Raw genomic sequence first — 26,270 nt, 5'->3', positions numbered from 1 at the left:
CAGAAAAGTTATTTATAGAAAATGTATTGCCAAGTAAGTAACACAAGGAATTTGCCTTGGTTGTTGGTGCGTACATATTAAACATGACTATGAAGCAAACAAACAATACTGAAACAAATATGTACAATATAACTGTTTAACATTAAGAAAAAAATAGACTGCATTTAACATGTATACAGTGCCCAGTAATTCAACGTACATTGGTAGTGCCAATGTAGACAGACATTGTATATAACGGAAATTTTAAAAATGATATATAGTTATTCGGTGGCAGATTTGTGTTGGCAGGTTTATAGATAGAAATTTGAAATTGTTCGGGATAGGACCCTGCTCGGGTCAGGTCAACTCGATCCGAAACAGGTCAATAATCCGGAAATGTAGTTTTGTGTAGTCAAATGAAAAATGCCGTCATCATACATGAGAAGAGACAGCCTATGGGAGACCCAGCTGGAGTATAGAGAAACTGAACCCGGGCAGAGGACATGACTTCTCGCTGCAAAATGTCACTGTGGACACACAAGCCGGTGGCTGTGTAACTAACGTTGGTAGCACAGCAGACACTGTAGCCTGCTAACATTAGCAGCGACTGGTGTTGCATACAAGAGCAGAGTCGGGGAATAATGGGAACCAGAGGTGGAGGTGCAGGCAACACTGGAGCCGCTGTGTAGCTCACACAGAGATGTGCTGTGAATGTAACACCGAGGGAAATACAAGGGTGGCTCGAATAGCAAACGTTAACTAGCCGGCCAATGCTGCAGCTTGATGTGAGCTTTATTTCCTTTCACGGTGCGAGCCCTACCGACTCGTTGAGAACGGCATGCGAGAGGTGAGTGAGACTGGACGCAGCTGCTAACGTATGCCAATGGCTCCGGCCAGGACTGCTCATGAATGAGAAAAAAAACGTCACCGCTGCTGCTCGGCGTTAGCCAGCTAGTTCGCTAACCGCATGTCGGCATAACGGTTTATCTTGCTATAAAAGACACTCTTCGTGCCCTGATGCTCAGAAATCAATGTAGAGAGGATAAACACCGGCTATGCCCCTGCTCCATTTAACGTCCACTGTGCTCTCCGTTTTAATTTAGCTAACGTATAGCCGATAGTTTGGTGTCAGCTAGCTTCAAAGAAGAATGTAGCTAGCTATAGCGTAACAGCTCGGTTTCATCTCAACAGACAAGACAGCTGCACCGCTCGTGACCTGCTGTTTGCAATGTGCACACTTGCATCAGCTGAAAGTTAATAGTATGTAGTGTTAGCAATGTAATAGGCCTCGCCGGCCAGTCCTCATTGCCTTTCTACAGTGTAGTCATGTGAAGCATTAGCCGGATAGTAACGTTACGCTGCCTGATGCCTCGGTAGGTGCCTACTGCAGGCTCCTCTGCATCATCCTACCAGTCAGTTCCACGTTGTCTGACGGAACGAGGAGGCGGTTAAGGAAGAATAGAGTTTCAGCTGGTAACATTTGTGAGAAGAGCAACAGTTCCCTCCCTCTGCCCATCCTCCCTCTCTGTTCAGTCAGCAAAGCTTAACTTACTACAGTCGAAAGGGAGGCATGACATATCTGTATAGGCTGCTCCGAGTCCAGGTAACGTTACGGTTATTTTGACACTTTATATTCCTTATTTCTGGGGTTTACTTCTTGTTTGGCTCATAATATTTACAGACGTTTGGTTTTCATATGTCCCTGACACTTCTTTAGAGTACCCTGACTGTGTCTGACGCTTTTCTTTTCCCTTATATTTTTACGTTTCTACTTTAATTGAACCCCTGTTACCTAACGTTACTGCATGTACTGCTTTTTGTTTTCCAGATTACAACTGTACCTTAGATTGGCAGTGGGGGTTCAAAGTCTTCATGTTGCTACTTTCTTTATCAAGATGACCATTTAAGTCTATCAGCTCTTTCAAAGCACAGTAGTAAAATATGTGGTCATTTTCCAGCAAGGCTGAGATCCTCTGCGTGGCACTGGCAACTCATTGGCAAGCATGTGGCAGGCGTTATACAGGTTTCAGGACAGTGGCAAGCGGGTGGCCCTCGTTCAGCACCTACGGAGGATCAGCAGAGCTGTGCGGCACCACAGTGGCAATCTGTCACAAATTTCCTGGGAAAACCCACAGGAGATTAGTGTGTGCATGGTCACAGCAGGTCAGCTCGAGAAAATGTATCTTGTGTATCAAATCGGTTTAGCCTGGTACACCAGACCATATGGGTGAAACTGGAAATCAACCCAACTCTTGGCACCCATGTGTCAGTAGTCAATAATGCTGTATGAACCGGGTTCTGTTGCCTAAACCGAAACAAACAATTCAAATAATTATTTAGCTTGGTGTAAAAATAGGTTTCTCATGAAAAGTCTACTGAGTGAAAGTGCTTTTCTTTGTACTACTACCAGCTGGGGTGCTGGTTGTCAGGATTTTATCCCAGCACCATGCATCCGGCAAGCCAGACTACTCTGCTGCTGCTTACATGTAATGAAAAGGTGGATTTGTAGCTGATATAAATTACTATAAACGTAATGTAAAGAGTGTTCCTTTTTATTTTTAAATGGGCAAAATCATTACCTCCTTGGGGGAAGTAATTAAAGCTTTAGTGTGTAACTTTTTGACATTGAAAGTCCGTTACATTCAAGCCATTGCCAAATGAGTTGCTACAAAGCTAATTAAGACTATCAGCTCCACACAACTCTCTCTGTATTTCTCAGAATGGCTATGTTCAGAAGATTGTGGCGTCAGGTGACTTTCCTGCGCAGAAAATCGAGTGAAGATAATTACCTCTTCTGAAGAGTCCATCATGTTTTTTTAATCCTCCGGGTCCTCCTTGGCTACTAGCAACTGTGTGGAGAAGGGGTGGGGGTGGTGCAAGATCATGGAAGGCTTGTGTCATGTGGACATGCCAACAGTTTTGTTGTCATTACTTAGAATTCTTCATGGGGATGACAGAAACAACGCACTATAGCTTTAAATAAATAAAATAAATAAAAAAACAACAAAGTTAGTGATGCACCGAAATGAAAATTCTTGGCTGAAACCGAAAACCGAAAAAAGAGGAAACCAAGACTGAAAACCAAAACCGAAAGAAATTATGCCCATTATTAGTACCATTGCATTTATGGCTATTATTGTGTACTAACTTTACTAAAACATGGCATTGCAATTGTATAAATTAATATTAAAGTTTAATTAAAAAAATATCTAGCAGAAATATGGCTACAATCTGATAGTCACATACAGTATACAGTAGCCTAAGAACAGAATAGCTTACCTATTATTGTTGTTGTTGTTATTATTATTTGAGGCACTTTCTTGCAGGATTTCCCTGAACATATCAGACAAGCATGCCCCTCATCTGGTGCAGAGAGATGAGTCTTTTTTTTCTGCGCTCTGATCTCCTCCTGCGCTGGCCGCTGCTCCGTACACGCTCCGTCTCCACGCGGGTTCTCCGCATCCATCGCGTCCTGGATCATTTCTTGTGCGCCCTGCTTTATTTCCGCATCCAAGTAATGGTCTTTATAACGCGGATCAAGTACAGTTGTGATGAAGTGCAGAGGATCCGAATAGATCTCACTGAAACGTGTGCTGACAGACTCTAAGAGCGTACTTTCATTGTTTTCACTCCGTGGTCCGTCTCAACCTCTTTGCTTAGGAGACACTTTGCAGGTGGATCGGGTACTGACACACGTGCAGGTCGCGGTTTCTGTTTGCGTCATCACAACATATTCGGTGCATCCCTAAACAAAGTAGAGCTCAACAAAAATCCTAAAACTGACTAACAGCTGACCGGTCACTTTTTTCCTGTGGGTTTTCCCTGGAAATTTTGCCCCACCCATAAGATCATAGTAATATGGAGATAAACAGATCTGACATGTCAGTAGCTTGTTGAACAGGGAGGCACAGCCAAAGATCTGTTACTAATCAGAGCGTTTGCTCCTTATAGTCAAACATCCATCCTAACAAGATTATTGCAGGCCTATATTTATCAGCAGTAATTGGTTTAGGCTTTTCTAATGCAGAGGAGCTCCTGTGGAGGAGTCGGTGTGACCTTCATCCTTCACTCACTCGCTCAAAGAAAACCCTTACTGTCACGTATACTGGTGACACTCGCGTTGTTGTATTTTTCTTTGACTGGAGAGCTCTGTGGAAGCATTTTACCATTTGTACTAGAGCCTGTTTGTTAGGGGGAAGTTGGACCTTCGGACAGCAAAACCTCAGGTATGGTCAGGCACCAGTCTTGCTTTGCCAGACCTTCCTCCACCGCGCTGCGGAGGAAGAAGGTCTGGCTAGTCCATACAGCATTCCGGGACGGTAGAAAGCATGCTCTGGTTTATTGGCATTTCTAAGCACTGGGAAACGCCATGGTGCCGCTGCAAAATAGCCTCGGTTCAAAAGCTGTTTTAGTCGTGCAACAGAAAACTCAGATTGGACAGATAGTCTAGCTAGCTGTCTGGATTTATCCTGCAGAGATCTGAGGAGCAGTTAACCATAGTCCTCATAAATCCACCGGAGGTTAGAACGCCAGCACAAAGAAAGAGGAAGGGGACGGACATCCGGCCGAAAAGAGTGGAATCCGGCAGAATTTCTGACTGCAACGGAGCAATCCCGGAAGTGCAATGTCCTGGATATATACTAGTCAGGCAGTAAATAGGGAGCCAATTTAAAGGGTCAGTTCAGCCAAATTGCAAACCAAGGTTTTGGCATCTACTCTTTCAGGCAACTCAGATTTTAGATATACATTTCTGAGATGTTTGTCTCTTCCCTAGTGCAATGATTACGCTTTGAATTTTTGTATGTGTATAGTGCAGTCCTAGTTCTTTTGGGGGCGGATTTAGGTTTCTGTCACACCTGAGCAGTTTGGTCCGTTTTAACCGAACCCTTGAGCGTCTGGTCGGATAGTCCGCTTGGTTTGGGGTGGGGTGAAAGCTCATTTGAACTCCAAACAACTGAACTCTGGTCGCTTCCAAGTGCTTTATAGTTCGGTTAACTTTAGGTGAGAATGTGATTCAACCCAAATACAGGAAGTAACCCAAAAACGGAGCATTTTGTAGCCTAAAGTTTCAACCTTGCACACAATTTAACGACTTCAGTATGATTTAAGGGATGATACATTTCAGATCCATAAGTTATTGTGAGCACACATGGCTGGTTGTCTGTGACATCATCAATCTCTCTCTCTTTCTTTCTTTCTTTCTTTCTTTCTCCTTCACTCGCTGTCTGTCAGCTGCTCATTGTTCGCCGCCTTCTAAAATATTAAACACTAAATAGGGCTGCACGATGTGAGGAAAATATCTAATTGCGATTATTTTGACCGATTTATAATGACTGCATTATGATCCATGATATTGGAGGGGAATTTTATTTTTGTATGATTATTCTTATTTTCCTAGAAAAATATTTAAAGGTCCCATGGCATGAAAATTTCACTTCATGAGGTTTTTTAACATTAATATGAGTTCCCCCAGCCTGTCTATGGTCCCCCAGTGGCTATAAATGGTGATAGGTGTAAACCGAGCCCTGGGTATCCTGCTCTGCCTTTTGAGAAAATGAAATCTCAGATGAGCCGTTTTGGAATCTGCTTGTTATGAGGGAGAGAGAGACATCATGGCTTTCAAACGAGAAAAGTGGCAGTTGGTCAAGGCCACACCCCCACCCTCCACCTTGCCACTCCCACTCTCCTCCTCAATAGCTTCAGACACAGAAATGGCACGTCCTAAGGAAAGCTCATTGTAGGACTGGCTCTAGTGGCTGTAGTTCTGCACCAAAGCTGAATTTTGGGAAAGAGACTTCAGATACAGTATTAGGGGACCACTAAGGTCTATATAAAAGCATCCAAAGAGCACCATGTCATGGGACCTTTTTTAAAATAAAAATAAAATGTAAATGATTAAAATGTGAAATTCTTTTTTCTTCTTTTTTTCTCAAGGATCTGTACAAAACAAAGATTTTTTTTTCTTCACAGTGTTTGAGCAAAAAAAAATCTAAAGTTTAGTTTCATGTGCTCACACAACTTTCATGTGCTCACGTGAAACCTTAATGTGCGCACGCAAAACCTTAAGTTTAGTTTCGTGTGCTCGCACGAAACTTTCATGTTTCGTGTGAGCACATGAAAGTTTCGTGTGAGCACGTGAAACTAAACCTTAGATTTGTTTTCATGTGCACCGTTTTGAAACCCATTTTGCGCTGTTATGAACAGTGCCAGTGCCACAGTCAGCAGCACTACAGCAAAGAACTTGAAAGGATGGCAGCTAAACATGAGTTTATATAGATGCTAAAAAGGCTTCAATTTGTCATAAGAGTCTAAGTGCCAAAGATAATTAGGCCTTAAAGTAGTTTCGGCGACGGAGCCGTCTCTTCATTCTGACTTCAACAGGGACATTCTAAAATGATAACGTGAAAAAGCTTAACGTGGTTTAATGCTACCTAAACAACGATCAATGATCACCAAATTTCTCTCTCATATTGCTCCTCATAACCACTGAAAACTCTCAAAAATCTAACCAGAAATTTGGTGATCACTGATCGTTGGTTAGGTACATTAAACCACGTTAAGCTTTATCCGACAATAGCCTCAATGAAGCAGAAACGCTTAATGTCAGATAAAGTCCATAATAATAGAACTTTGGGTTAGATTTTTTGGACAGTTTTCAGTGGTTATGAGGAGCAACATAAGAGAAATTTGGGGATCATTGATCGTTGTTTAGGTACATTAAACCACGTTAAGCTATTTCACGTTAAGCGTTGTAGAATGATCCCGTTCAGTTCTCGTATAATTTATCGAACATTCTCTTTCCTTTGGTTAATCCATTCTCCTTGCATTTTGTGTACATCCACCTATGTCCGTGAGTTGGCCAGATGTTTGTAACTGTTCATAAATGACAGTAATTGCCCGATCCAAATCGCTGTATCCCTTGCGCCGGAACAGATTACAAGACTTTAAAATCCGTTTTTAAATGTCGTATCAAAACAATATAATGGTGACGACTTGCAAGCAAAGCAGCAATGTCCTCATAATGAAGACCTAGATTAAAATCTAGTGCAGCTAATTAACTGTACAGTGGTCATTCTCTAGCTGTCTCCAGTATGGCCCAGGCTACGGCTTTCATGTGCCCACACTAGTTTTGCGTACTCACGTGAAACTTTCATGTGCTCACGTGAAACTTTCATGTGTGCACATGAAAGTTTAGATTTTTTTTGTTGTTGTTGTTGCTCATGTCCCCTTACGGGCTCCATAGTTTCCCACGCATAGACTAATTTTTGACTGTAAATATTAATGGACAATGCATCCAGTTCGGCGAAGTGCTGCAAATGCGGAAGTGCTTTAAACCTGCATTCTGTCTGAATTCCAGCAGGGGGCGACACATGTGGTTGCAAAAGGAGGTCGGTTTATGAGAAAGTGACCCACTTCTCACTTGATTTATTACCTCAGTAAACATTTTCATAATGAGTTTATGGTCTCAATCGCTAGTTTTTAGTCTTCTGCAACACAGAATGATGTTCATGTTTTGAATTATGGTCTTGTTGATTTTAAAATTGGTGATAAAGCAGGGGGTGTTTTAGGGCGTGGCTATGATGTGATTGCCAGTGAAAGTGTGTAACGTAATGTGGTTCCTCCCTCACTCCTCTCTCTCGTCTAAAATTGGCACATCCACAACCAGGATGGCTGCGCCCGAAATGGCAAACTCAACGACTCCTAGCAGATCTCCACAAACCAATGGGTGATGTCACACATGCTCTGTCCATTAATATTAACAGTCTGTGATACACACACAGCCCCTACCACCCCCCCGTGCACACTGCGTCTGTCTCCATAAAGGAGAGAAGACGGCTGGCGAAATTCACTAGTTCACGAAAGGTTGGTATCTTGTGAACACCTTTACACAATTGCACATTAAAAAGTCTTATAAAAATATTTAATGTTCTGAATACAATGTTGTCAGTGTGTTAATGTTGGAGACCCGACCCTTGGGAAACAAGCGATTGCACCTGCTTTAGAAAGTTAACTAGTCGCAAGTTTGCGGTAAAATGCAGTTGGGTTGTCGAGGTCAAAACACTTGGTAGAAGCTGTGAATCAAATAAACTTATTATAAATAATGTTATGTCATTTTTTTACTCTTACACTGAATGTTTGCTGCTTCAATCCAGATTAGTGTATTGAAAAGTATTTTCCGCGACTGAAAAAGGCATGTGATCAGGATCAGCCTGAACTGGAGGTATCAGTCTGAAACAGAGCTGAACAGTCTGACCAGCGTAATTAGTTATGTTATTAATTTGTTTACAATATTTTCAGGCTTCAATCAGTGCTGCTTAGGCAGAAAGACAGGGTCACTGGGAGAGAAAGCGAGAGATCTGTTAGGCATTGAAGAAAGAGTAGGAAAGGAGGACAGCATCCAACAGCGTGTCCTCCTCAGTTTTTGATACTTGATTGTTACGAAAATAAGTATTTCACCCTTTCAGCCTAAACCTAACTAATGCAATGAACAAAGGCAACAAGTACCAGCCAATCAGAGGCAGAGTGGGGCTGGTCATGCCTTGGCCATCCTAGGAAACACAGTTTTCTGTGTGTGTAAATCCTGCCCTCTGTGAAGCATTTAAAAAAAAAAAAAAAAATCTTTATTGACAATAAAGCTTTCTGATCCGTCTGTGCAGTAGATCAAAGGAGAGGAGACAAAGTAGTGCGACCATAAATGACAGCAAAACGCAGTAGACTCACGCTGAGCTGAAATGGAAACCTTGTGCTGCAAACGTCTTTCGGCTTAATATAAAGGCGTTATTCTGTTACTCTACAGTATTGGAAGAAAAAAAACAGAAGGTAAGCAGTTGGAGTTAGATATGGAGGGGATATGGGGCGTAGATTCTGTAGGTAGCTTTCAGTGTTTAATCATTATGTTGGGATTTATATAGTCTGGATCAACAGAACATCTGCACCGAATGTCCCTCCCCTCCCTCTCTCTGCTTGTTTCTGTTTTCAAACTCCGTTCTCTTTGGGAAACAACAACCAACTTTGAGCTAGCGAGCTACACGCTGAAAATGTCAAGTTTAGAAGAAAATGTGGATGGTGCAACAAGACCGGTCTGCTTGGCTATTTTGGGGAATGATTGTAAAGATTTACAAAGAAAATGGTTAGGGCATTTCCTCTCTAACTGGGACGTTTTGGGACTGATTGCTGTGGACGGAGATACACTGGTAAGAGCCAATGAGGTTTAACCATGTATCCAGCTAATTTAAATAGCTCACATTACTGTATTGTGTCAACCGTTAATTTAATATTGTATGGGGCGTTTATTTAGCAGAGCCACCGTCGCTGTGTCCGGAGCTTAGCGCCACCCAAGACGATTGTGGTTGGTTTAAAGAAATGCAAGCAAACCTAAGAGTTTTTATCTCCTATCCCAGAATGCATTTGTGGTGTATCCAGACCACATTCCACAGCACTGTCTGGCAATGCAAGACTAGGATTTATATAGAGCATTACATCCTAATAGTATTTTTTTTTACATTGATATCAACTGGTCCAGCCAAGGCCACTCACTGCTGATATGTTGAACATTATGTAGTTTGATTGTTTGACTTGTAGAATTGATCTTTTGTACAGTGGTTGTTAATGAGACACGCATTACAAGCTTTTCTAATAGTTTGACTTAAGGTGTGAATACGCATTGCAATTGTTGAGCGGATGACAAATATGAATTGGGTGTGTCAACAGATTGGACTGAGTGTTCCACTCTGGGACAGTAAGTGTTGAGATGTTGGAAGACATCACTGCTTGTTGTTCTCATTAAGATCAGTCCGATCACAGTGAGCAAGTGGCAAACTAGTGCAATGTGCTGAGAGTAACTTAAATATTAAAGTGCTTATATTCTGCTCATTTTCAGGTTCAGAATTGTATTTAGAGGTTGTACCAGAATAGGCTTACATGGTTTAATTTTCAAAAACACCATATTTGTTGTACTGCACGTTGCTGCAGCTCCTCTTTTCACCCTGTGTGTTGAGCTCTCTGTTTCAGCTACAGAGTGAGACATCTCACTTCTACTCCATCTTTGGAAGTCGCACATGTGCAGTAGCTAGGTAAGGACTACTAGCCAGTCAGAAGCGGAGTATGAGGGCGTGCCACGCTAGCACCTAGGCGAGCATTTTAACTTGTGTTTCAAAGTGACCACGTTTGTCTCTGTTTGGAGCACTGTTTGTGAACAGTGTTTTCTGTTGGAGATGGTAAGTTGCTTTGGGGTGGACTTTGGGCTTTTTCACTTTGTAAACCTAATCCGTGTTAGGTATACAAAACGTTATAAACTGTATTTTCCATTTTGAAATACATTTTCTATTAATCAATTGTCAGTGATGTTGAATATACAGTAGTAGTGTAACGGACATTCATTTGTGACGGGTCCATTTTTTTTATTTATTTTTTTTTATTCGTTTTATCATATTCTGGAATTTGTGTGCATTGTTTTGGATGTTTTTTTTTTGAATTTTTTATTAAAGCCCAGTAAGAACACCGTGTCTTGTGCACAGCTAAAAATACAGTCAAATCAAAAACAGTTCTTGCTCACATTAAAATAGTTTTGTTCTTGTTGGTCTGGTATTTTTTTGTTGTGGTTGAACCTCACTCTCTAATTTTAGACTTTTCGAAATGATTGGCTGAAATCACTGTGAGATGCTATTGTATATCTGAAACCGTCTGTTGAAATTGTCTGTTATGTGAAAACACTGAATTGCTGTTGAAGTGATTGTCTTTAGTGGTTCTGGAGAGATGTGACCGGTGAAATGGCCTGGTATTTTCATACAATTTGCCATTGCTGCCAAGTGCTAGTGAGTGAGTGCTGTGTGAGTTGCTTTTGAAATGGACCTAATTGTATGGGAGAAAAGGGAAACATTTTGTGAACTGGTCTGAAAGTAAAAATAGATTGGTATAGTCATACAATGAGCCTTTGTTGCCACCTAGTTCATAATATGCAAATAAAACCACTATGAAAAACAGTAACAGCCTATGTTTTAAAATGTGGAATTTCCTTTAGAAATATACTGGTCCCTGGCACATAAAAAGAGGTTGGGAACCCCTGCTTCAGTCTAGGGGTGCTAATTTAGATTTCTGACCAATAACCAGCCGACCCTTGTTCGCTGATCATTAACCGTTGACTGACAAGCAGTCCCAGTTTATGTCACACATGTCATACATAAGAACGTAATGATCTTGTGGGTGCTTTTGCGGACAGTGTGACTGTTTTTTGTTTTTTTCCTTCAATTTTACAGAATCTTTTTACAGCATGTCTGAATGGGGCTTCTGTTTTTGCTTATTTAAAGTTCAAATGAGCTGCATTCATTCTGCTGACAATTTGTTCTCCTGCTCTGTTTTCAGGATGTTTGCTGAAGGGTAATATCCAAGGAGTCACATTCCCTCAACCCAAAGTGACCCCCCTCCCTTTTTTTTTTTTTTTACTACCATCTGCACTTTTGCAACTTCCCCTTGCTTGACTTTGTGTGACCTGTCTTAGGTCCTTTCTGTATGGGATTTCATGGAATGCATGCATTCCACAGTAGGATTATGTGAATTCATTTTAAATTGGACAATCCTCCTCCTGACACCCTCCTGACTAAAAGATAGGATGAGTCAAATTTGAAGAAATTACAATGTGATCGGATATTGACTTCCTGCCCATCTGAGATTGCCACCTCAGTCTGTAGGATTCTCCCTCTGGTTCCAACGCTTGTTCCCTACCTGCAGCCTTTTCCACGACCCCATCCCTTTTCTAGTGTCATTGGGCCATGGTTCGCAAGAAAGGTTCTCTTATACTATGCGGTGCTTTCCTGTTTGTCGCCTGGAATGCTTTGCTTCTACTTTATCTTTGGGGTCGTCCTCCCATTGGCCGCCTCGGAGAAGGTGGTGGAGCGGAACCAGGAGGACAGGAGGAGTGGGGCGTGGGCAGAGGGAAAGGAGGCCAGGTCAACCTGGCTGGGGAGGTGATCCGACTGGCAGAGGAGGTCGAAGTTCAGCTTGAGACCCAGAAAAAGCTACTGAAGCAGATTGAAAGTCACAGGGCAGTGTGGGCTCGGCAGAAAGAAGTCGGGAAAAGAGAAACGGAGGATAAAAAAGATGTCAAACAAGTGGTTGTCCACCAGCCACAGAAGCCTTCGCTTCCTCCAAAAGAGAGTGTGGATGATCAGGACCAAACTCAAATAAAGCCTACACAGAAGCCTGTTCATACAGTAGCTCCAGACTCCAAGTTAGAGCAGCTCCAGAACATAAAAAAAAAGGAAGAGATTGGTGTGAACAATGAACTGGCGACTTCGGTTGCCGGCCCAGATGTTGTCATACCCATCCTAGTTATTGCTTGCGACAGAGTGACAGTAAAACGGAGCCTCGACAGACTGATACAATACCGCCCTTCTCCAGAACAATATCCGATCATTGTCAGCCAAGACTGCGGCCATGCCGAGACGGCTCGTGTGATCAGCTCTTATGGTGATCAAGTGAGGCATATAAGACAACCGGACCTGTCGGACATCAGAGTTCGGCCAGAGCACAGGAAGTTCCAGGGCTACTACAAAATTGCCCGACATTACCACTGGGCACTCAACCAAGTGTTCTACAAGTTCTCCCAGTCTACTGTGGTCATAGTGGAAGATGACCTGGAGGTGAGTGCTCTCCTAACCATGCATTACAGTAGGCATTGTCTTTGTGGCATTTTGCTTTTATTGGGTCGTTTGAGGGTAAAGACACAGGAGAGGTCTGTATAGTGTGTCCAGTGGTTGATCCAGGCATCGGCTATAGCTGTGAATGTAGCAGTGCAGTCTTTGTACAGTTTATCGGTCGTTGAATAAATGCTGCTACTCCTCAGACCCAAGCCAACTTTCGTTTCGCTGTTAGCTGCTGGATCAAGTGAAGGGGTTAGCTACAGAGCTAGTGACAACTTCAGCACCAGCTCACTAACTTAAGGTGGGCTGGCTTTAAGGTGGACCAGCTATTCTCACTTTAGTGACAAGCTTAGTGATCTCTCCCTCGCTGACCAAAGTAAAACCCTGATTAGTCATAAATGTTAATATCGATGTTAGATGCCGCCAGGTGGGCCAATATTAACAGCCTCTCCAAGCAGATTCAGAACTAAAGCTTTGGCGGGTTTATGTTGTAAGATATGCAGTCATAGGAGCAGGTTTTCAGCATATGATCAAAGTAACATAACCTGAGCTGCACTATAATATCCCTTCTCACCGACATTTCAGCAACACAGTAAATTCCAGAATGGGTTTTTCTTGAAGAGGAACATGAAAATAGAATATCAGTGTACAGTGTGGCTTTTGGTTATATTTGCACTTAATTAGTTTTCTTTATTTTTTTTAGTGTCACAGTGGCACTTTTGTCTTTTGATAAAAATCCAGCCATATTTCTTTAATTTCAAATAGCATGTTTCATGTAGTGATGAGAGTTTGTAGTGAAGTAGGTCTATTTCAGCAAACCAATGGCGGCTGACATTATGTATTTTATTCGCTAACATAGATTTTACTTGCATTTGGCTAGTGGGGGGGTACTACTTTTGGACCCTGGTGGTAAGACTGCTGTAGTTTCCACATCATAAATAAATAAATAAATAAATATTAGCTTGCTAAACCTACATTTAGATACATTTTTGTTGGTGCACAGCTTGTATCATTTCCCAAAATAAGGAGGGTATTGATTTCAGAAGTAAATTGGGCAAGGACTATAATGAATGGGCACTTCTGGCTACAGGAGAGTATCACTCACCTTATCACATCCCAGGCATCAGGCCTTTAATGTTGGAGTCTTGGGCAGAGAGCTGGGGACAATGTTGAAGATATTGTTGCAAGCTGACACTCACATCCACACCTCCCATTCATCTTAGCTTAAAGAGATTGTTAGATGGTACGTTGAGTGTCTCCCTCATGGTGATATTAATATCTAGAAGAGCTGATAAAGCATTTGAAACCACTGCCCTAAATTATAACAATATTTTTTTTCTGAGGCTCCAGTGTCCTCTCAGACCTCTTTCCCACGGAATGACAGCGTAACTGTCAATTCTGCTTAATTCTCCACCACATTTTAGTGTTTACTTACAAACTACTTTCGTCTGCTCACCCTGCTTTTCCCTTCAGTTTTCTTTTCCCCACACACCTACACCGCTGGTCTCTGCTTTGTAGAGCGGATGTCACTGCTCTCACACTGGTGTAGCCAGTAGAGATGGGACGTTTGACTCTATTTACTGACTCGAGGCATTCACCCCAAGCTTGGTGAAGCCTCCAGCGGGCCCCAGCACCCATAGAGCATGCGCACCGAGCCGGCTATCTTCCAGTTTAGCCCTTCTCTAACTTGAATTGGATAAAAATAATGTAATCATGCAGCTCTTTAAGACTTTTCAAATGTTATCGGACAAAATGGATTAAATTCTGATAGTGAAACGAGTCATTTTGAAGAGGTTGTGATGCTCCGTTTTCCAGCTGCTCCTTTCCCCATGCTTGTGTGCAGTTAGAAAAATGCTTTGTGGGCCCCTGTCGGACCAGGAAGTTGTCAATTACACGGTTTGACCACTATGTCAAATTTACTTCAGAGCCCACTGTTCCTGGGGGTGTGTTCAGAAGCACTCAACCTGTTTCAGAGCTGTTTCAACTCAACTCGAGTTGACAGCTGAGTTTATTTTTAAACTCTCTCTAACTCTACTAACTGACACACACTAGGGATGCAGGGATTGCAAATTTCTTATCCCATACTGATGTGTAGAATTTTACATTTGGCCGATGTTGTCTTTTGCGCCAGGTAAACAAATAAATCTCATTATAAAAAAATATTGAACAATCATCACAATACAGTGCCTTGCGAAAGTATTCGGCCCCCTTGAACTTTTCGACCTTTTGCCACATTTCAGGCCTCAAACATAAAGATATAAAACTGTAATTTTTTGTGAAGAATCAACAACAAGTGGGTCCCAATTATGAAGTGGAACGAAATTTATTGGATATTTCAAACCTTTTAAACAAATAAAAAACTGAAATATTGGGCGTGCAAAATTATTCAGCCCCCTTAACTTAATACTTTGTAACGCCACCTTTTGCTGCGATTACAGCTGTAAGTCGCTTGGGGTATGTCTCTATCAGTTTTGCACATCGAGAGACTGACATTTTTGCCCATTCCTCCTTGCAAAACAGCTCGAGCTCAGTGAGGTTGGATGGAGAGCGTTTGTGAACAGAAGTTTTCAGTTCTTTCCACAGATTCTCGATTGGATTCAGGTCTGGACTTTGACTTGGCCATTCTAACACCTGGATATGTTTATTTGTGAACCATTCCATTGTAGATTTTGCTTTATGATTTGGATCATTGTCTTGTTGGAAGACAAATCTCCGTCCCAGTCTCAGGTCTTTTGCAGACTCCATCAGGTTTTCTTCCAGAATGGTCCTGTATTTGGCTCCATCCATCTTCCCATCAATTTTAACCATCTTCTCTGTCCCTGCTGAAGAAAAGCAGGCCCAAACCATGATGCTGCCACCACCATGTTTGACAGTGGGGATGGTGTGTTCAGGGTGATGAGCTGTGTTGCTTTTACGCCAAACATAACGTTTTGCATTGTTGCCAAAAAGTTCGATTTTGGTTTCATCTGACCACAGCACCTTCTTCCACATGTTTGGTGTGTCTCCCAGGTGGCTTTTGGCAAACTTTAAACGATACTTTTTATGGATATCTTTAAGAAATGGCTTTCTTCTTGCCACTCTTCCATAAAGGCCAGATTTGTGCAGTATACGACAGATTGTTGTCCTATGGACAGAGTCTCCCAGCTCAGCTGTAGATCTCTGCAGTTCATCCAGAGTGATCATGGGCCTCTTGGCTGCATCTCTGATCAGTCTTCTCATTGTATGAGCTGAAAGTTTAGAGGGACGGCCGGGTCTTCGTAGATTTGTAGTGGTCTGATACTCCTTCCATTTCAATATTATCGCTTGCACAGTGCTCCTTGGGATGTTTAAAGCTTGGGAAATCTTTTTGTATCCAAATCCGGCTTTAAACTTCTCCACAACAGTATCTCGGACCTGCCTGGTGTGTTCCTTGTTCTTCATGATGCTCTCTGCGCTTTACACGGACCTCTGAGACTATTACAGAGCAGGTGCATTTATACGGAGACTTGATTACACACAGCTGGATTCTATTTATCATCATTAGTCATTTAGGTCAACATTGGATCATTCAGAGATCCTCACTGAACTTCTGGAGAGAGTTTGCTGCACTGAAAGTAAAGGGGCTGAATAATTTTGCACGCCCACTTTTTCAGTTTTTTATTTGTTAAAAAAGTTTTAAATAGCCAATGAATTTCGTTCCACTTCATAATTGGGACCCACTTGTTGTTGATTCTTCACAAAAAATTACAGTTTTATATCTTTATGTTTGAGGCCTGAAATGTGGCAAAAGGTCGAAACGTTCAAGGGGGCCGAATACTTTCGCAAGGCACTGTAACTGAATGAGGAGAAATTCAATCAAACCAATTTATAAACAAAATATAAAGTTTGCGCACCATGAAGTCCTATTATCTGCATGCTACCAGTCGGTAAGCTAACATTACCCTGTGTCTTTAGCTGCATGCGGCCAGCTGGTAAGCTAACGTTACCTGATGTCTTTAGCTGCATGCTTCCAGCCGGTAAGCTAACATTACCCTGTGTCTTTAGCTGCATGCTGCCAGCCTTGAAGCTAACATTACCCTGTGTCTTTAGCTGCATGTTGCCAGCCGGTAAGCTAACGTTACCCTGTGTGTTTAGCTTCATGCTGCCAGCCGGTAAGCTAAGTTGTCTGCGGATAATTTATTCACCCTTTCGAATGCTGTGGTTGACATGGGTTGAGTCTGTCGGTCTGTGCTCTCTTAGTTAGATGGGTTTGAATTTTTAAATTGACTTGTGATTTATTTATTTGCACAAATTGTTCATGTTTGGTCTGAAAAGCCTTTAAAAGTTAGTAGAAACATCTGTATCCACACACTGACAGTATAATATTGAATTTGGTTTGTTCCATTCCATTGGTCATTGCAGCAGTTTGATGTTTTACATTGAGTGAAAGATTAAAACAAGACCCCTTGCTTTTATGACTGCACCATTCCATCAGATGGAAAGAGTGCTAATTGCACATGCATTCATTTGTGCACAGAATCCAGGTATATTTGGTAACTTTGGGATCTTCAGCATAATTAAAACAAAGTAAAAGTCTGAGGGTTAAACAGTGCCTGGAGAGCCAGCATGAGTTTGTAATTATGCTATGTAATTATGCCACTGGTAGGTCCGGCAGGATTGAAGAGGTTAAATAGCCTTTCTATAGTAAAAGTGTAATTACATGAGGCTTCCATTCAAATGTGGGTTAATGACTGGCTGGAGCTGGTCCCACATTTGGCTCACGTGTTCATCACTGAAGAAGGTCTGTTCAAAATGTACCACAGCAGCTTATTAAGACTTTGTGATACATTTGCCCCCTGCTAGTACCCCTTTTAGTGTGTTGTCACAAAGTCCAGGCTGGTTTCCAGACAGAGCCTTTGCACAGCATATATTATTTGGTGTGATCACAGCAGAAACAATAACTGATATTTGGAGAGAAAGAGAGCAAAGAATATCTGTTATTCTGTGTTACGATCGGATGCCTAGGGTTTATGTGGACGCAACATAACAGATGCCCCCCCCCCACACTCTTCCCACTTCCAAACATGGCCAGGACAAAAAAGTTCAAAGTAGCAGTTGTCATTTATTTTGGAGATGAGGCCCCAACACAAAAAACAAAACAATTCTAAAGGCAAACTAAACTTGCCTAAACCAAAACAAAAAGTAAAGAAAAGACAAAGCTCTAACCTAAGTTTCTAACCACAAAACAGGAGAAAAAGGGAACAAACAAAAAACAGGACTCCTCACTCCTACCAGGATGCTACTAACAACATAAGACAAAGAAAAGTGTATTCCAAAGTAAAACAAAAATGTCGGAAGGATAATAACTCAACAAACTCAAAACAACCATTTTTACTCAAGGTGGCTAACCGTAATCACAATAACTTGGAACACAACATACAGATTACACAGGCACATGGTGGAAAATGGCAGGGTGAAGAGAGGGGGCGGAGCTCCTGTCTGATGAGGCTGCTGCTTTCTTCCCCCTTTTTTTTTTTTTTTTTTTCCGCAAAAAATGACAAAACAAAGTAAATAGGTGCTGTCAGAATATAATATGTGGAAGCAGGTTGTATTAACACATTTATATGAAATTATATGTGCTGGTGTACAAAAGGTTCATTAAAGAGATTACATTGGATTGGTAAAACTCCTTCCAGCTTCTAGAAGTGGATAAAAAACATTGGGTGAACATTTGGCTGGTAAAAAGTGCCTCAGCAGCAGGAAAAAAGTTACAGGAAATTCAAAGTAACTTTGACCTCAACCCACAGTTCGACGGAGAAACTGCACTGTAAATCAGCAATTATTTTGCCAATGAGCAGGGAAAATCTTGGTTTACTTAGACAACTCGGGCACATACTCTCTCTGTTTGCTAATCTCTCTTTAAATTGACAGAGTTAAAGTTTATTTAACCTCTTCAGCCCTGGTGGGCCCACCAGTGGACCCATCCTACAGACTTATGTGCAGCCGATTTGTTCAAATGCACAAAATGTAATTTTTTTTAGTGTGTTTCATTAGTGTTTGCCTTTTTGATAGCTGACAGTAGAGAGATGACAGGAAATAGTGGAGAGAGAGATGGATATGACGTTGCAACAATGTTCCCTGGATGGATTTGAACCAGGAATGTTGCAATAACATGGTCAATGTCTAAAAGCCCTATTCCCCTGGGATGCCCCATAGAAAAGTATGGTAACACTTTATTTGAAGAGGTATGCATAAGACTATGACACCGTCATTATTATGACATGACACCTGTCATGAACATGAAGGAGTCATTTTGATTGTTCGGTAAATTATGACACTTTTTATGCAAAGTTAGCATTGTCCGAGATGTCTTTGTCATGACGACTTGACATTAACGAAGACCACAATCTCTCTGTTATGACAACTTGTCTTAAAAGTTATAAGACCAGTTTGATGAAAGTGAATGCAGTACTGAGGTGATTTATTGAGTTTTGGACTGCCGTTAGCTCGGTTAGCTGTAACGTTACAGCTGTCCAATTAGCAGTTAGCTAAGTTAGGGCTGAGTAAGTTATACTCAGCCCTAGGCTGCAAAGAGCTAAACCCGGAAAGAAAACCATCTCTGTAATGTTAGTGCATTCCCTGTCGTAAACTAGCCTCCTCCGTCAGTCTCTGGGGCTGTTTTTAGTCCCGGTCTGGCGACAGCGACTCAGCTAAAGCGCTAGCATGGCGAATGAATTGAATCCGATTGAATCGCTCTGAAGTTGCCTGGTGGAAACCCAACTTAAAGGACAAATCCGTCAAAATAAACCTAGGGGATAATAACACGTGTACCGAGTCAACCGTTCTCTGGGATATGTTTTCATGCTAATTGAATGTGACCAGTTTTATTGCAAACCGCTAATTAGCTTATAACGCTAGTCGTCGGGACAAGGGTAAAGTAAAAAGAAATCGCTATTTCTACACCACTAACAAGGCTCAAAATAGCACCACACTTCCACGGTAGCATAATGAGGGTCCCTACATGTAAACCCAAGCATTGAGAGCTTTGTAAGTGTACAGACAGTTTATTAAAAAGATAGTTTATAAAGACAGTACCGTTCACATATACAGGCGAGCGCCATCTTGGGAAAACGGTCACGACCAGTCAAACGATGAACGCTGTGCTTGAGCTATGTTATTGGTTACTAGTACCACGGCGTTCGTCGGCATTAGCCATTAATGGAGTTTTTGGTGTCGGTGACCACTGCTAGATGGATGGGACCAAACACAGCAGAGACAAGTTTTTCGACTGAGTATAGACTATCAAGAGGGTTTTCTTTCCGTGTCTGGCTCTTAGCAGCCCTGGGCTGAGTCAGCTAATTTAACAGCTGTACAGCTAACTCAATTCACTAGCTAACGGCAGCTAACTACAGTTAGTGATTACTTTAGTATGCTGCCGTAAACTAGTTTTAGCAACAATAAATGTTAGCCTAAAGCTAACTTTATCTGTTAAAAAATCATTAAATCACCTAGGTACCACATTCACTGACTTCAAACTGGTCTCATAACTTTTAAGACATCTTAATGACAAATCCAAATGGTTCCACTTTATTTGGGGTCAAGGATATTACAAGAATACTTTACTTCAGCCCTCCCTTTCCAAGCGTGAGAGTAGAGTGGTAAAAGCAGCAGTGTGACTCCTCACAACTAGTTTTTAGTTGATGCCATTTGTCACATTTCTGAATTCTTAGCAGCTCCACTAAAGAGGCATTTCCCCTTTTAAAGGGGAACTACGGTTTCACATGGTTTCATTTTAATAACCGTTTGAAGCCCTGAGAAAGTACAATTATATTTCACAAAACAAAAAATGCATACAAATGTATGTAGCAAAACTTAGTTTTACCTTCTCTCATGCTCCATTAATCATGTCACGACCAGTCAGGTTTATCTTCGGACCTTTTGGAGGGGCCCGGCCCCTAGGTTGGAAACCACTGGAGTAAACTAAAGTAGCTCCACCTTGAGCAGCTCCACAGTTGGTGTTAACAATAAATCAGTGTTAATCTAATAATGTTATACATATAATAAAATATTAGTCACAGGAACATCTTTCTGCAGAGTGAATCATTTTACTTATACTTTTAGTACATTTAGCTGATAACTCTGCTGTACTTCAACTTAAAGGTGTAGTGTGTAGGATTTAGGGCGATCTATTGGCAGTAGTTTAGTTTCTCATAGGATCCCCATTAGCTGTGCTCTTAAGCACAGCTACTCTTCCTGGGGCAGTAATATAATATTAATAACTATGTTTTCATCAGTATATATTCACCTGAAAATAAGAATCATGTTTTGGTTACCTTAGAATGTGCCGTTTAAGTCTTCAGACATGGTTTCTCTTCCATGGAGTCCGCCATGTTGCACCGCCATGTTTCTACACTAGCCCAGAACGGACAAACCAAACACTGGCTCTTCGGAGCGGTTTTGCATCAGCCACCGTAGTTCTCCTCCACCCTTGGCACACCGAAGACAGTTCAGTTGATTGCAATCTACAACCTCGCCGCTAGATGCCACTAAATCCTACACACTATGGCTGGCCCACACTAAAAGATTTTCAAATCTTAACAGATGTTGAAAATGGGAGAGCCTGAAGTGAGAGCTATGAAGTGTTTTTACATTATTTTATAGACTCAATCATGTTTGTTTACAATAACTTTGGGTAGAAAACTCATACAGTTTAAGGGTACTGAGCAAACCGAGACGAGTAACCACTGGATATACTCTCATCTCCTTCATCGAAAATGCATGTTTGATGCTTTCATATGTCAACACTTTGACTAACTTTAGCTTGGAGAGCTAATTTACCTGTTGGGCCACACAGTAAAGAAATCGCACCACCCAAACCAGCAGTCAGTCCGACCGGCGGTGACATGTTGCTGTTCCTAACGCTAGATTTTGTTTATTAAAGACACTAGCAAAGCTATTTTTAAACAGTTGAAAAACACAAATAAACAGGTTTGCCTATTTCACTTATCTCCGCAGTTTAAATCAGCAGCCATTTGTCTACCAGGAAGTGATTATTGTGTTAGCATGATGTCACATCAGGGATTCGGTCTATTGGCACTTTTACTTAAGTAAAGGATCTGAATTTTTTTTTCAAAGGAAGCAAATTAGTGATTTGGGGCTATAACAATAAAACTGACTCGACTCGTATTTTTATCAGAATAGATGATCCTGGAACCCATAGATAAACAAGAGTGCTGATGCTAGTAAGAATAACAGGATTCAGGTTAGCAGTTCAACACAACTTGGGTTTTGTTTCTGAAGTTTTATCCATCATTTCTATCAGTAGCCTAATAATAACATTGTATTCACCAAGTTAATAGCTAGAAACATGCTAGTCTCGCATTGCCAGACCCTCCTCCACAGCGCTGCGGAGGAGGGTCTGACTAGTGCACACAGCGTTCCTGCAATGGAGAAAAACGTGCTCTGGTTTATTGGCATGTCTTTAAACGTAATGTGCTGACAGATTGTGGCTGAGCTAGACGAGAGAATATTCGGTTTACTTTGTCACAAACCCTTGAATTGTTTTTGAAGGAGACTTGCATTTGAGACCAGATTCTACCCATGCAATGAGCCCCTGGGTAACTGGTACATATTTGAAAAAGTAACTATTATATTAAATAAAAAATGTAAGAACAGAACTTGGTGTTGTGTTACCTTGTAGGGCTATATTAAAAAAAAATACACATTTTTATATATATATATATATATATATTTAATTATTATTATATTTTGAATGATTCTTTTGATCAGTTGGGACTGTATCTCTGTGCATCTCTATCCCCTCAGGTGGCCCCAGACTTCTTTGAGTATTTCCGAGCCCTGTACCCCATCCTGCGCGCTGACCCCACCCTGTGGTGTGCTTCAGCCTGGAACGATAACGGCAGAGAGGCCTTGGTGGATCCCTCCAAAGCCCAGGTCCTCTACAGAACGGACTTCTTCCCCGGTCTAGGCTGGATGCTGCTGAAGGAGTTATGGGATGAACTGGAGCCCAAATGGCCCTCGGCATTCTGGGACGACTGGATGCGTCAACCGGAGCAGCGTAAGGAGCGCTCCTGCATCCGGCCCGAGATCTCCCGGACTATCACCTTTGGCCGCAAAGGCGTCAGTTTAGGTCAATTCTTTGACCAGTACCTTCGCTACATTAAGCTAAACACTGAATTTGTGCCTTTTACCAAACATGATTTGTCTTATTTGCTAAAAGAGAATTATGATGAAAAGTTTATAAAAGAGATGTACAGCGCCCCACTGGTGAAGATTGAGGACCTGCAACAAGGGGGCAGCTTAAAAGGCCCTGGACCGTACCGGGTGCAGTACTCAAGCCGGGACAGTTTTAAAGTCTTGGCTCGAAATCTGGGGGTGATGGACGACTTGAAATCTGGAGTTCCTCGTACAGGTTACAGGGGCATAGTGGGTTTCCTGTTCCGGGGTCGGAGGGTGGTCCTGGCTCCACCAGAGGGCTGGACGCAGTATGACATCAGCTGGAGCTGAGACACTGGTCCACACTGTACTATGGGAATGGTGTTGGAGAGGGGACACAGCCTTACTAAGAGGGACACCCTCTCAGACCAAAGAATATCAGCAGACTCAGTGGTTCATGAAGGAATGAAAGCAGCACAGATAGAGCTGCACATCCATGGAGCATGGAGTGTTGAGCCAGGTCGCTTTGTTAGGGAAGCTTTTAAAAGAGGGTGTTCATTCAGGATCATCAAGTTCAAAGGTCACACAGAATTTACAGAGCGTGTCAAATTGTTAGGAAAAGAAAGTTCCACCCTTAAACACAGTTTCAAAACAGCTATTGGCAATGTGCCTTGCTTTCTGGGCCCATTTTGTTTGGTGTATTTTTTATTCCTTTTGAATAAGTGGCCAAATATAGACTTAACATTTCATTCAGAAGTTTGCAACAGCGGTAAATGGAGTATGGTAGCATAAAATCATTTGAACTGTGAACAGAAAGGGATTGTTCCAGTGTCTGAGATAATACACTGGAGGCCAGACACAAGCAGAGTGGTCATCTCTAGAACTTGGGAGAAAAACAGCGTTCTGTATAATATCTTTGGTCATTTTTTTACATGTTGCAAAGTTTGGGAAATTGATCCAACTCGTCAGCTCATGTTACTGTTTAAGTCTATACGCTAATCAGAAGCAGGAAAATGCTTGGTTTATACGATGTTTTTGGTGGTAAACCGAGTCCTAGCCATGGTGGTTAACGTTAAAGATGGAAGAGACATCAACTTCCCAAAAGACAGTGAACTGATCCAGGGCCAGCTAACTCTGTGTCACTGTCCTGCTGTGCTATCTCCCGGAGCTCTGGGCGACTCATCAGATCTGTTCTGGGAATGTTGAAAATACCAGATCATAAGACACCTATAAGGTGGGGACAAACGATGCCAGGTGGCTGCAAAATAATCATTTTAATTTACATAGTATGTTTCCAAAAACAAGTTTACAAAGTGCTTTACAGACATTAACGGAAAATAAACACAAAATAGAATATGTTCAATGCAGCCATGAAATGGAAACCTAGATAAAAGACAATGAGTACAAATCGTTTGTTTTATGCTTTTATTCATGTATTCTTATTTTATGAATTCAGTTTTTAGAAGAGGACAGAGAGGTAGCTTGTCTAGGCCTCCACCCCCTGTCTCCAGCCTCGTCCATGCTCTGTTTGGACTGTAGTAGAGGAGACCTTTCTTGGCTAAAGTAAATCATGTGTTTTGTTGCTTTACACCCGCCTGCCCATGTTTTAGACCTAGACCTAGACATAAAGTTAGAAACAAGGCTGAACAAAGCGAGGCACAAATAAACAGAACTGTTATACAAGCAGGTGAAAACTCATTGACTAAGTTCATTGACTTGTCCATGTTCCGGGAGATAACAGCAGAATCATGACGTGTGATCAAACGGTCCTGAATCCCAGCTACAGCTTCACTAGATCAGAACTCACAGGAGAACTGCTGGACTTCCACAGCGGACTACGTTTGTGTTGGGGACTATATAATAGCCAGAAAGTAAAACCACTAAAACCCCCTGACACCCCTGACAATGGAGTTTTTCCTTAACGCTAAGCACTGCTGTCCTTAGATCAGTTCATGAACTTAGCCTTGAAAGTGGTGTGATGACCGTGCATGACACTAAATCAAAGCAGAGACATGATTTCGCAGTGTTTGGGGGTCAGACACTATGGGCTAAACTTCACTTTTCAGTTTTTGGGCTATTTTGCTAAAATGTCTTCTGTCAGACTAGTGGGGGAAAACCTCCAATATATGCATTCATGTGTTTATTTGATCACACTTTGTCTATTTGGGTCTGTAGATTTCTCCTAAATTCACCAAAAGTTAGCATTAGACAATGCCTCATTTGCATATTTATACATAACATTTCGGAATACTTGTAATAAAAAAAAATGACTGTTTTAATGTAAGTAATCAACTGGGGCAGTTTTCATGCGGATATAAAATATTTCACCGTATCCACCTGTACGGTCTTCAGAATTTGGGAATTTGGTAATCCATATCTTTTAAAAGCCGTTTTACTCTGATCCAGAACTCTCCACTTCAGTAGCTCTTCCATACATGTTTTCCACATGTATTCCTGTCTGTATTCTGAAGGTTTTAACAGAGGGGTTTGTTCACATATCAATTATAGCTTGATTTATGTAACATTTTATTCCTAAAAATTAGATTTTTTTTTATGGCTGTTGACAGTATGTGATTTGTGTAATAAAAAGATATCCAAAATCCCCTCTGTAAAAACCTTTGACTCTAATAGGTTAACAAAATGAAACGAACATTTTGAACCTGGCTTTATGTTTAATTTCTGTTCTGGAAATGTATGCAAATTAGCACATATTTAACTAGATGTCTTATTTGCATATTTCAACATAACATTTCAGAAAACGTAATGTAAAAAATAATTTCATGCTGGTATCCGATGCTTCAAATATTTATTTTTAGTGTCTCCAGTGTCCACTTCACCCTCTGTATGCTTCCAGTGTAGTCGGTCAGAGCACAGTTAAAGCTATGGTGGGTAGTTACGGCCCCCCCATGAGGAATTCTAAGTATTGACAACAACACTGTCTGCGCATCCACGTGATACAAGCCTTGCGTGATTGTGCACCACCCCCACCACTCCTCCACACAGTTACTAGTAGCCAAGGAGGACACAGAGGATTAAAAAAACATGGACTCTTCAGAAGAGGTCATTATCTTCACTCGGTTTTCTGCGCGGGAAAGTCGCCGGACGACACAATCTTCTGAACATAGTCATACTGAGAAATTTACAGAGAGAGTTTTGTGGAGCTGATAGTCTTAATTAGCTTTGTAGCAACTCATTTGGCAATGGCTTGAATGTCAAAAGGTTATGCACTAAAGATTTAAAGGCCTAGTGTTGCTACGTGTTCTGATTGGCCACTCCTGAAGGATGCCACGCCCTAAAACTGACAGCACTGGTAGAAGCATACCGAGGCCTTTTGTGCTCCATCTCCTGCTCAAGCTGCTCTCAGAAGTCCTATTTGTTTTAGCTTTTTTTGGTAAAGTAATGCATTGAATGTTTGTGTGTAGCCCAGTTTAAACTCCATCAATGTGATGGGTTCAGACGGGAACTACATCCCTTTCTCCAGCTGAGTTAACTTGGTGTCTAAATTTGTAGAAGGAAGTT

At 41.6% G+C, this 26,270-nt stretch overlaps 1 protein-coding gene across 5 annotated transcripts; it reads left to right on the top strand.

The window, feature by feature from the left end:
* The first annotated feature begins 408 nt into the window (after positions 1-408).
* mgat1b (alpha-1,3-mannosyl-glycoprotein 2-beta-N-acetylglucosaminyltransferase b) lies at positions 409-25,849 on the top strand. Of its 5 annotated transcripts, none has more exons than XM_039821053.1 (3): positions 409-826; positions 11,341-12,617; positions 22,401-25,849. In XM_039821053.1, exons 2-3 carry the CDS (start codon positions 11,748-11,750, stop codon positions 23,100-23,102), a joined length of 1,572 nt encoding a protein of 523 aa, XP_039676987.1. In that variant the 5' UTR covers positions 409-826; positions 11,341-11,747; the 3' UTR covers positions 23,103-25,849. The 5 variants fall into 5 exon arrangements, with proteins under 5 accessions (XP_039676987.1, XP_039676989.1, XP_039676990.1 ...); XM_039821055.1 differs by lacking the exon at positions 409-826 and adding an exon at positions 933-1,582; XM_039821056.1 differs by lacking the exon at positions 409-826 and adding an exon at positions 2,076-2,142.
* Positions 25,850-26,270: the final 421 nt, after the last annotated feature.

Source organism: Perca fluviatilis, chromosome 13, assembly GCF_010015445.1.
Source record: "Perca fluviatilis chromosome 13, GENO_Pfluv_1.0, whole genome shotgun sequence".
NCBI classification, from domain to species: domain Eukaryota; kingdom Metazoa; phylum Chordata; class Actinopteri; order Perciformes; family Percidae; genus Perca; species Perca fluviatilis.
This window is presented reverse-complemented; position numbering and strand designations above follow the sequence as displayed.

Coding starts and splice junctions, on each gene's coding strand:
- mgat1b (XM_039821053.1), top strand. CDS start 11,748: ATGGTTCGCAAGAAAGGTTCTCTTATACTATGCGGTGCTTTCCTGTTT. Junction 12,618..22,400: donor TAGTGGAAGATGACCTGGAG/GTGAGTGCTCTC, acceptor CTATCCCCTCAG/GTGGCCCCAGACTTCTTTGA.